This window comes from Coregonus clupeaformis, chromosome 19, assembly GCF_020615455.1.
Source record: "Coregonus clupeaformis isolate EN_2021a chromosome 19, ASM2061545v1, whole genome shotgun sequence".
NCBI classification, from domain to species: Eukaryota; Metazoa; Chordata; class Actinopteri; order Salmoniformes; family Salmonidae; genus Coregonus; species Coregonus clupeaformis.
The window spans coordinates 17935882-17948693 of record NC_059210.1 but is presented as its reverse complement, the minus strand read 5'-3'; the positions used below and the strand labels follow the sequence as shown (position 1 = coordinate 17948693).

At 41.2% G+C, this 12812-nt stretch overlaps 1 protein-coding gene across 1 annotated transcript in view; it reads right to left on the bottom strand.

Annotated features, from left to right (window-relative positions):
• mrpl23 (mitochondrial ribosomal protein L23) overlaps positions 1–12812 on the bottom strand; it is a 139972-nt gene that overhangs the window by 89038 nt on the left and 38122 nt on the right. Inside the window, exon 3 of the mRNA XM_041837626.2 lies at positions 448–530. Coding sequence (XP_041693560.1) covers positions 448–530 — 83 coding nt within the window. The remainder of the gene's footprint in view (positions 1–447; positions 531–12812) is intronic.

Sequence of the window (12812 nt, the reverse complement as noted above, 5' to 3'; positions counted from 1 at the left end):
TTATCAATGGACACTGGTGTTACCTCAATAGGTAAACATGCTAACAACCTAAAACCCGCTCTTCTTAACAGATAAAAATAATACCTTGATAGCTAACCGCTAAGAACACTCCTCTCACTGTTTATCAATGAATCAATTGGGTTAGCTAAACTTGCTAACCACTGCTAATCACTGCAAAACATACCATTTTACAATTTGATAAATGTTATTATCCCCAAGGTGAGAATGGTCTTGGATTGTGCCGAAAAAAGTATTGTTTGTCACTTTCTTTAAAAAATAAAAATCTTAGGTGAGAGAGCTTCTTTTTGTGTTATCCAATGATGTGACGTGTGGTTTAAACTAGGGGTTTTAATGGTAATAGAAAATGTACCAAAGAAAATCAACCAACCAATCATTGAAATACGTATTTTCCCTTGATCAACATATGGTATGTTTAATGGTACTCACAGTATTGTATCCTGGTGCGGACAGCTCCCACTGGAACGTTGTAAAGCTTATCCAGGTAGTTCCTCACATCACATTTGGTCATTCTGTCCACAGGTCATGAAGAGCAAGAGAGAGGAGACAGAGAGCGAGAGGGAGAGAGAAGAAGAGGGGGAGAGAAAAAGACAACAGTGTTAGCCTATGGAAGATAATGTCCAGGTGAAGTGGCCTATTTCTACATCAGTTTTACAACAAGGAGAGCGATATTGACACCAGAGACATGGTCCACAGATGTAGGACAGACTTATTTTCTGACATATGGCTTAGACCTACACAAAGCAAACTCAATGTAGACCTGGGTATTGTTCATTAGGGCACATTAAGGAAAACAAACTCTCTCCATTTGGGAGCGTTTTCTTCCATTTTGTTCCTACTGAACACGACCCTGCACTCATAAGGTACTTCTGGCCCCACTCATTTACATTACAATGCTAACAGCCTAACGCTAATATGATAGAAACCCAGGTGTTCTATGACCTTACGTGGCAAAGGCTATTTGAATACACTACACTAACCCACCATTTCCCCAGTACAGGTCCAAACAACGTGGCAACACAATGGTCCTTTGGGGAGTGCAGTGCAGTCAGTGTTCTCAAAGAGCCCAGCTTTATCCCCAAATCAACATGGATCTCTTTCAGTGAGGGGAAGACATAGGGACTGAAACCTCCTCAGGCTAGAATAGCAGAGCAGTCCGAGCCAAGGGACAAAGGACATTCAGAAAAAAAAAGTGTGAACAAACACATTTAGGATCATTTATTTATGGGGACCCAGACCAGTCTCCTTAGAGACGCAACACCTCCAGGCCCTGTTTCCATTCCTCCTTCCCCTAATCCCTCCATCCTATAATGTGTGTGCCAGAGGTTAGTGAAGCAGAGCAGAGTGGCATTAGGAGAGGAGAGAGAAAGAGTGGAGAGGTAGAGAAAGAGGGGTTAGAGAGTGGGAGAGAGAGGGCACTTGAGAAGAAGAGGGAGAGAAAGAGTGCGATTGTGTGAGTCGGAGGATTTCCTAGAAAGCGGAGGGAGAGAGAAAGTGTGTGAGTGGGGGGGGAATAGAGTCCTCTCAGGGTCATTAGAGCGCGAACACTGATCCTGATTAAAGAGAGGAACATTCTCTTAATCCCTGCTGTCACACACTCCAATTATCCTCCTGCCACACACGCACACACTCACCCACTCAGACCGGCAAGGAATTTCACTCAAGCAACGGCGCCCCCTCTGATAGCCTAGATAAAACAACAAACTCATAAAAGTGCAACGATAAAGGTAAGACGATAGGAAGAGTCGTTAACACTCCACAAACCAAATTACCAAAAGGGTGCAGTGACCCAGAGCTCAAGCCTACTGCTCAAGTAATGCAGTCCTCACGACAACATCACCAGAGTAAAAATACACCGTTTACTCTAGAAGCAGAAAGAGCCGTAACCTTTTCACACCATTATTCACCACTCCCATGAAAAAATGAATACCTGTCTTAAGGCAGCTGTTAAGGCTGAATGCATCATCACCTCAGATACTGATATATTTATACACAAACACACGGCTCTGCGCATTCCCCCGCAGTAACACTAGCCCACGGATGACGGAAACTTTCCACCCATGCAAAATATAGAAGGGCATCAGATAACGTCGGAAAATGGTTTCCAATTTGGGCCGGCGTTTGTCGAGCAGGTTTAAGACGTCAGAGACATGCCAAGGTTTTTTCTGGATCAAAAACGGGCCGTGGTAAAAGGGGCATGGCAATGGCCACGGTCCCTCATCTTGGTGGTGTAGAGACATTTTAGCATTTTTAAGCCCATTTACTGCAATTCTACACATTTCTCCATGCAGCTGAGAAATCTTTGCAGTTTTTTAAACTAATTTCCTGCAATTCTAGGCATTTATGCCCTGGCTCATACTGTGTTCTTTTACTCAAACCTAATAACGAAATCAATACTTTTACGCTGTTTGGACTTAGGCAGCCCAATAAAACGCTTAGGCCACCTGCCCAAGGATTTAAATGGCCAAAAGAATCCCTGCGTTAGGCCTTGGGGGGATTAATAAAGTTGTATTGTTTCGTATTGTTTTGGCCATAAATATGATATTAAAGTAGAGTCAAAGGGAAACAGAGGCGAGTGTAATCAATGCAGCTTCCTGTGAGAGAACAGAAGGGAACATTGTGAACTTTGGGTCTTTGTCTCATGGTCTTTGTTTCCTACTAGGGTTACATATTTTGGTGGATAGGTAACAGTCCGGCTATATCAATTAGGGCAGTGGTTGCAAACCTTTCTCGGTTACTGCTGTACCAACTGAATTTTCCTCTGCCCGGCGTACCAATAAAGTACCCCCTGATGTGCATTTTACCAGTAGGCCTATGGTCTCATGAGTCTTCAAGTACCCCCTGTGGATAAGCCTAGTACCCCAGGTTGGGAACCATTGAGTTAGGGGATTCGTTTTAGATGGGGGGTAGGGTTGCAAAACTCCTGGTAATTTCCCAAAGTTACCAAACTTTTCAGAAATGTTCAGAGATTTTAGTTTGGAGATTTGCGAATGTGAGATGGAGATTGTCTACCGTAACTGCGTCGAGAGGTCGCGTGTAGCCTACACATGAAATTCAGCAATTACATTTATAGAAGCCATGCAAGTAAGTTATGTTTTCTATTGGGGACTTTATGTTGAGTAAATATGGTAAGCTGCCAGCATTGATGACTTGTCTAATTTATGAATAAAGACAGAGAGTTGATATGTCCATTTCATACAGCTATTAGCACATGCATATTTTGTATTTTTGCATTAGTGCGGCATACTCACTGGACTCTACATTCTACACTGACACTCCCAACACACACACACAAAACATAAGCTCTCACACACACACTTGCATATTGACGCCACACACACACATTCAAATTCTTTACATACGCTGCTGCTACTCTGTTTAATATCTACCCTGATTGCCTAGTCACTTTTACCCCTACCTACATGTACATATTAACTCAAATACCTCGTACCCCTGCACATTGACTCGTTACCGGTACTTCTTGTACATAGCCTCGTTATTTTTATTTTATTGTGTTACCATTTTCTTTTTTTCTTTAGCAAATATTTCATACTTTTTAACTGCATTGTTGGGTAGCTATTTTCAAAGTATTGCTGCTGTTTTGTTTCATACTCTGGTAAATGCACAAAATAAATATGAATCCCATATCCCCGCTCGCGGAGCAACAGTGCCTGGAGGCTGTGCGCACCACTGTAAGGAAGTGCTGAAAGGTTCATTTTTAGAAGCCCACAGCACAGGCATAGAAGTACCTGAAAGGCTACTGAAGGCCATTTAGGCCTACATCTTTTTGTTCACCCGCTAGGTTGTTTTTCAATGTTAGTTTGAGATTATTTTTAGTTTGAGATTATTTTTCAGTTTAAGTATTAGCGAAGAGGCGTTGAAGATAAACATTAATTTTCACTGCTACCACAGCAACCTCCCGCCCTTAAAGGGCGACTGCACTTCCTGATTTGGGCTCGTTTTAGATTTGGTTCATTAATAAGTGCTAGTGGCCATGACTGAATTCAAACGTGAGTTGCTTCAGGGGTGTGGTTTGATGTGGGTGTCTCTTGTGTGTGTTCGCAGGTGGAAAAAGACTTAGCCAAATTATTTAGCCAATTAGCTTCAGCCAGCTGGTGTGCGACCGTGGCAAAATTGGTTTGACTTTGGATAGCCCATCTCTGGGGATAGTTAGGGACCGCCAGGTTGGTCGAAAAATGAGTGTTGTTTTTGCTACATTAAATACATGCTTAATCATGTGGACAAGTTTCCTGCCTCTATTGTATTGTGTTTTTGAGAAAATGGGGGTCATATTAGCAGTAACTGCAAAAAGTTACTGTGAAACCAAGGTAAATGGCAGTAACTGAACGTACTGCCTTTTAGCTTGGTATTAACCTGTCCTTGGCTGCAGTTACTGCCTTTTACCTTGGTATCATATCATTTTATTCTGATAGCGATACAATCGAACCTGTATGACACCGACTGAAAGCTACACACACATACATTGCTTATCTAGGGACACAACATCATGGCACAGCATTCCCGGGGGGAAATGATGGTTGAACTTGCTCTGAAATGCCAACACCTAGACACTGGTAAGAACTAGCTAGCTAAGTGGATCTGAGAACATAATTAATTAACTAGCTAGCTAGCTAACTAGCGAGCATAGACTAACAAAGCTACCGGCTCCCATAAGACGAGATCTGCAGTTGATACTATCATGAGTTGCCCTCATGGGTTGAGGATCAAAGATGCCGGCTAGGCAAAAGTTTGAACACCCCATTTCCTGGGTGCCAGTTTTATGACTGGTCGTAAATTCCTTGCAGAAACTTTCTTTTCAGTGCCATGCAGTATTGGGAGAGGGAATTTCCTTGTGAGACAAAGGAAGTTCGTTACTATGTTGTGATGTCATTAAAGACGGTGGAACAACATAACTGTATCTCTGGGGGTGTACAGTTCCAAGTTATGAGGTTTGCATTTAATTGTTGTATAAAACAAATGATTAAGTATAATAATACTTTTGTGAAGATAACAATGTGATTTTAGCATTCTAGATGAGATTATTGTTTCTATATTGATTTGTTCTCAGTATGTGGCCACGCCCAGATGAGCACAAACATGATGAAAAACCCTATTTTCTACGCAAGTATAAAACCCCTCGTGACGAAATTCACCTAAGATCAGGAAGCCCCACGGCTTAAAATGGTTGAAATTCTACAGACCAGCAGACGTGAAGCGTGAGCTAAACGTTACAAAATGGTTTAAAACTACAACTCCATTACCAAAGGAAGACCAAGCAGATTACGGTATAAGGCGGATGTTGCAAATGGTTGAATTTCTACCAGACCAGGAAGCGTGAAGCTGAAACTACACATTACAAAATGGTTAGACCAGAAAGACCAGAAATCGTGAAACGTTAGATCACACGTTTGAAATTGAGAAATGTTGAAACTCTCAACCTCTACACGAGGTGAAGAAGACAATGCACTATACCTTATCATCTCAGTCTGCAGCTGGCATGTATAGTTGTCTAGAGAACTTTCACTAAAGACACGAGTTGGGAAGGACAATCCCTCTCCGACAACCGCTGGTACATCTGAAGTATCTATTCTAACAGATCAACTCTATGAACTACAGGGTACGCTGAAGTAGCCATTCCTAACCACCACTACGACCAGAAACCCTACCAAGGACATTGGGATCTCTGGTGGGCAAATCAGAGTCCTACATCATCAACTCAACTATCGAGTACAGCTACACGTAAATACATGTCCCGTGTAGCTCAGTTGGTAGAGCACGGCGCTTGCAACACCAGGGGTTGTGGGTTCGATTCCCATGGGGGGGGCCAGTATGAAAATGTATGCACTCACTAACTGTAAGTCGCTCTGGATAAGAGCGTCTGCTAACTGACTAAAATATAATGTTGCATTTCTAATCCGAATGAGCGGCTCCATGCATTTGTATTTCCGTGAGCGTAGTTTACAAATGTCCGATAGGTGAATTCCTTTGTCTCTTCCTTTACCCCCCTCTCTCTGAATCAGCCAACCCTCCTACCCAAGCATTCATGCTATTGTTAGTCCAGTCCACTAGGGACCTGTTTTCATTGTATTACGTTAGTAATCAATAACCTGTGTGTGTGTGTACAAGACAGGTAATAATTTAATGTAATTAAAACAATTGTAGTGCTACCTTTCACATTTATTCTTATAACAAGACATGGGCTTACTTGTAAAACACAGTATGAAATATAACTGACGCAGAACCTACATCTCCATGTAAATGCAACTGGTATCTTAATGGAAGACACACAAAGGATGCAGTTTCAACTCTGTTACACTGGCACTAATTACAGTGCTCTTTTATTAATAGCATAAATGAGAAGTATAGTAAACTAACAAATGAAAATGGCAGATACTGCTCTTTACTTTGTTATTACCCTGCAATTTGTAACATATCATGCCAAGGAAGAAGGCAATAACTGTCGTTTAAGGGTCAAAGGTCATGTCAGAGGTCAGGGTCAACATGAATAAAAAATGAACTCATAGTAAGACAACAGATCACTACATCTCCAATGATCTCCTTGGAATTAATTTGGCTGGACAATTAAACTTTGAAGCCATCTTTCTCAGTTCCACGCTATAAGCAGTTACTGCCTTTTTGCTTGGTAGGGCAGTTATATAGACAGATGTGTGCCTTTCCAAATCATGTCCAATCAATTGAATTTACCACAGGTGGACTCCAATCAAGAGGTAGAAACATCTCAAGAATGATCAATGGAAACAGGATGCACCTGAGCTCAATTTCGAGTCTCATAGCAAAGGGTCTGAATACTTATGTAAATAAGGTATGTTTTTTTATTTGTAATTCAATTGCAAGAAAATCTAAAAACCTGTTTTCACTTTGTCATTATGGGGCCCAACCAGAGCCCAGACTTGAACCCGATCGAACATCTCTGGAGAGACCTGGAAATAGCTGTGCAGCAACGCTCCACATCCAACCTGAGAGAGCTTGAGAGGATCTGCAGAGAAAAATGGGAGAAACTCCCCAAATACAGGTGTGCCAAGCGTCATACCCAAGAAGACTCGAGGCTGTAATCGCTGCCAAAGGTGCTTCAACAAAGTACTGATTAAAGGGTCTGAATACTTATGTAAATGTGATACTTCCGTTTTTTTAAATATAAATTAGCAAAAATGTATAAAAACCTGTTTTTGCTTTGTCATTATGGGGTATTGTGTGTAGATTGATGAGGGGAAAAACCCAATTTAATCAATTTTAGAATAAGGCTGTAACCTAACAAAATGTGGAAAAAGTCAAGGTGTCTGAATACTTAACTAGCCCCATAGGGATATCGAATATCAAACCAAATTGACCATGGGCATTACAATTGGGTCAAGTGCAGCTGCGCTCAGAATTGATGTTTACTTGGATGCTGCCAGATGTGGGCATGTGGGTCGGATTAAAATAAACCCAACCCAAGGAAAACGGTTACGGTACCCTTCATTCCGTGACATACCATTGTTCTATAATCTCGCAAATCTTCGTTTTGGACGAGACTGACGTTGTGACCAAAATTATCCTATTTACACTTTGTAGTCAATTTTGACACTAGAATAAATGTTTATGACTCATATAAATGCAACAGAGGCCGTTTTCATAACGAGCAGTTGCTTTTTAGGGGAAGTTTCTCTTTAAAGGGGCAGCTGAACATTTGTCTCACTAAGTGAATCAAATATTTGAGGGTACATTGAGCATGGAATATCATTAAAACACTATTCCTCAAAATACTTTATTTGTGCTAAAAAAAAAGTATTGTTGTGTTCCTACATTTTACAACTTGTGCTCCTTGTAAATGTGCTCCTTGTGCCATTCACACACGCAAAGTCTTAACCGTGACAAAGAACCACCCAATACACAGGGCACAACTCAGAAACATGAAATACCAAGAGACTAACAAAAGGTTTGTACGGAGGGAAGATATGATGAATACTGAGATGAGGAGAGAAAGAATAACAGTTGATAGATGACATTAGTGATGTCCTGCTTGAGGAGATAAGCAGCAGTTCAAACTTCATGTTATTATATAAAAGAAAGGTCAAAGGGTAACAAGGTCCCAAACTCCTACACACACACACACACACACACACACAGAGGGACAGATGTGGAAAACTCAACAGTTTCAAATATTATGCTGAGACATTGTTCAGTAGGATACATGAAACAGTGCAGGCCAGGCACAAAATGATTTGCTGTGACATTTCCTACAGAGAGAAATGTAAATAAGCTATGAGAAAAGTAATGAAGTTTGCAGACAAGATGAAAGGCAGCGGCACTACAAATCATTTTGGGGAGCGCAAAGCAGCCAGCCGAGGTGGATTTAATGAAGAGGCCCACCTGCATTACCTCTAGTATAATTTACATAAACTACTACGCTCAGTCGTTTAACTTTCAGTTCATGTGTTTGTCACTAAATTACTTCCTTTCTGTGACATAAACCTAATTCTTTAGAGTCTAAGACATTGGGGGAGGGGGGGTGCTAACCTGACATATGAAATTGTTTTAAGATTGTCGTACTACTCATCTAGCTATTTTATTTAGAATTTTAGGACCCTTTCAGGTATCAAAATCAAATATTGATTTTGGCCATTACTACTAAAACCCATAGAAACGCATTGAAAAACACATAAATGGCAAAAAGCACAGTCAAAAAATTAAATCATAAGAAACAAGGTGTCTGTCCTAAATCTAGGAGATTACACATGTTTAACCCCTTTTTTGGATAGGAACAAAACTACCTTCATACTTCCATTTGTTTTTTAAACCGGTACTGGTTACCTTCAGACGAGTCCGTGACACTTGTGGGGGTTGTACAGAAAAATGATAATCTCCCGAACGCTACCAAACAGAAGTTGGCACATCGACGGTACCGAGTTCAGACGAGTCTCCTGACACTTGTGGGGGTCGTAGAGCAAAACACCATGGTGTTTGTAAGAGTCTCCCCTTTCCATAGACTGGTCATAATAGTTTCTAAGCCAAACCGTTCGGACGCTACAGACTTTTTCGTGAGAATACCGTTTTTCGGGATGTCTTATGGACAAACACCGCTCTAGCTCTGCCACCTTTCACCGCAGATGCGGAAGTCGTGGATTGAGAATGTGGTGCATTGAGACGCATCCAAAAACGGACACCTCCATCTTAAACTGACAGATTTTGATGGGGATTATTTTGTTATGTAATTTAGTTTGACGCACCAGTGCGTCAATCGACTCTAGGGGGTTAATAAGGTAAAATCTGCTATTTTTCCAATTCAGAGACTCTCGATGGCGGAACCAAAGAGATGAAGCAGAGCGTGTTACCATGGCAACCTCCTGGCAAAACAACACTTTTTTTTGTGCAGCAGGTAGAATACATGATCCCATGTTCGCAGAATGAATGAATACATTGGAGAGATCCTATTAAATTAATAGAGGGGCTATGTCATAAACCCTCAAAGTTCCAGAATTGAGTGAAAATGGCAGCCATATTGGTCAGGGAGAAACCAGTCTAATGCCATATTGGTCAGGGAGAAACCAGTCTAATTGCAATGAATGGAATGAATGGCAGTGGAGGCATAATCCTGATTTTACTAAGGCATGTGATATATCAGAAATGGTGTAATACAATTATTGTCAACTTAAAATATTTTCATATAATCATTGTATAAAGTTTATTCAGGTTTTATACCGATGAACTGTATAAATCGCCTCTAAAATACTGTATATGTAAACAGACACAAATGAAGGTTCATGTCCATTCTAGTATTCTAATTCCTAATTCTATGGAATACATACTGTATTGTCTATTTTGTGAGCAACAGACATTGATCTTCAGCCTATCTCAACTACCCCACCCCCAAGAAACACACACACATTGAACTGCACAAGACAAGAGTCCACTAAGTGTGTGTGTCCTGCAATCTAAAGCTTACCACTGTTCTCTTACACAAGAACGTGTATGCAAACCTAGAAACCCAACGATGGCGCAGGAGCGAAGAAGAAATACTTCAAGACCACAAAACGACTCAATGAACACTCAAAATGACAAGAGAAACCAAACACCCTCAGCACTAAGGAAGCGAGAGAGAAACACTCCCGGGGTGGTTTGAGCCAGTGAAAGTGCCAAGGAAGGATTAGGAGGCGGTTGTGTGGTTTTCGAAACATTTGCTGATCGTTTGGGAAGTGTATAATAGTAAAGTGTTGAGCAGAGAGAGAATGAGTCGAGTTCCGTCCGGTGCGTCCACAGAATTAAATAGGACTTCTATGGGTGTGTCAGGCCCCAGGTGCTAAGCAGACAAAGCGAACCTTGTGTTTGTCCTGAGAAAAACAAAATTAAAGCACTCAATAAAGGCTCCGATAACTGCTCATTACCAAAACACTACTACCTACCGCCACAATCACAATCAACACTTTATTGTAGTGACGGCACAGTAGTCACAGGGTTTTCCGTTGGCCGCAAAAAAAAATATGAAAAGCCGATAAATAATATTGCCGCCGGCCAATTGTCCATGAGTGGGGAAAAAAGCCCATTGCGAAATAATGCATTTTAGCCTATTAATTGATTGAAATACCAGTCAATGTAGAGAGAGAGCTGCCAGAAACTGCTCAAACAGGTGTTTGTTACTGCTGGAGTGAAATAAGCCCAATCATTGCGCAACATTTTTAAAAGCAATCACCTGTAAAACAAACTATGGCGACGATTAAAAAGAAAACATATACTTAATTGTTTGAAACCTGAACGTTTTACTACATATTAATGAGGCATGTCTTACCTTGCTTCAAAGTAGCCTAGCCAAAATCGAACCAAACGTGCAGGTTATTATTTGAGAAAAACTTCAATATGCCATTGAAACCAGTAGCTGTTTTCTCTCATGTTCTATTGGTTTTCAAAAGATCTTTCTTTAATTGTCCAGTAGCAAAAGAAACAATCCTAGTCATATTAGCAACTCATGCTAGTTGTTGCATATTTCCAACTACTGCCTTGTGTGCATTGCTGCGCTTATAATGTGAATAAATAATAGTTTATCACCATTTTATGCTAAACGTTCTGATCTGTTGCATGAGCCTCATTGCTTTTTTTAAATGTTGGATGTAGGCTGGTTGTATGAATTCTGGATCCATCATCCCACAACTGTCCCTGAGGCTATTAGGAATAGGCTATTTATTTATTGCACAGAACGACAAGCTGACCAATAGAATAGGGCAACCTTTCTACTATGGGGATAGTAGATTGACATAGACAAGTGATTTTTCAATGCAGCGCGTACTGGCTTAGAGTAGGCATAGGCTATAGGCTAACATACATTTCTTCTCCTTTCTTTGCAAAGGAAAATGTTGGCCTTTTATAAACACATTTCATGCAATTCTACTACACTTTATATGACTGGGAGACATTAGCAGAAAATGTTTTTATACGACACAAATGACAGGGTAGCCTACTCTGCTGACATTGACAAACAGATCAATAAAAACGACGTTCTGTGATCCATATATTAGGCCTACGAAAAGGAGAGACACAAATACAATGACGTTAATCTAACCTGGAAGAGAAAATGAATGATAAAGACGGTGAATATGCACACTCACCGGAGATATGACGCTAATTAGGCTATATAATTTCGCCATTTTAATTCAATTTACTTTAGGGAAAGCTTCCCCTAGCCTTATGGACACGCCGCCTATGTATTCGCCAATGTATCTTTAAATTGCTCATCGGAATTCGGTAAGAATGACACACGCCGTTGCATCCGAGTTGCATGTTCTGTTAAGAGGACTTACCATGAACTAAATGTGATTTCTGTCATTCTGAGAACCGTGGGTGGATGCCCTAATCAGGTTATGCAACCAATGCATATTGGTCCGGTACATTTCTTAAATGTCCTGTAAATAATATCATGTACATTACGTGATCCGGGGAGGGTATAGATGTGTGTAAGCGAGCGAGAGAGACAATGTGTGTGCCTTTGTGTTTATATTTGTGTGAGCATGTGTGCCTGTCTGTGTGAAGAGGAACAACAAGCTGTAGTAAACACACTCGCTTTTCTTCGGTGGAGGTACAGCAATCATGTGCCTCTCCCTGGCCCAGGCAAAGGCACCAGGAAAAACACCCACACACACACACACCGGCCTTTCAAAACAAACAACCTCACACATGGCCCTGGAGTCTGGCGCGAGAACCCAGTACCTGAATGAATAGATTAGGATTAAGCCCCTGCAAAGACTGGTTTGATGCTCCACTCGAAGCTTCCATTTAAATCCAGTGGAGTCATTGGACTCTCTGATCATTGAAGCAGCAGATGACCTGTGACCTACTTCTTGGACCAAGACAATAGCATTGTGGAAAGACTTTTAATGCCAACAAGACCCCATTAAAATGACAGTACATCTCTCAACTCTTTGTATCTATGGCTCTGGGTGGTTATAATCGTTCCCTGTACATGCTTGATGTCACGTTGAAGTCGTGCGAATGAATGGAGCTAGCATAGCAATAAAGCAAAACGCTCACAGCAAGAACAAGTCGCCCTTGAAAATATACCTGACCCTGAATCAATAGTCTGGGGAAGCCAGTACCTATTCGGTTTTGTTCTTCTGATCTCATGCTCAGTCAGTCAGCTCAGTACTGGGGTCAGAGGAACAACCTACAGCAGCCTGAAGCCGATTGCTGCCGTTCGTTTCTTTAGGTTAGCACTCCATCTAGTGGCCAGGATGCAAGCCAGCATTTGTTCACTCCCCCTCATAGAAATGGACTGGTGTAAGAAATATGCTTAACATTCTTACACACCC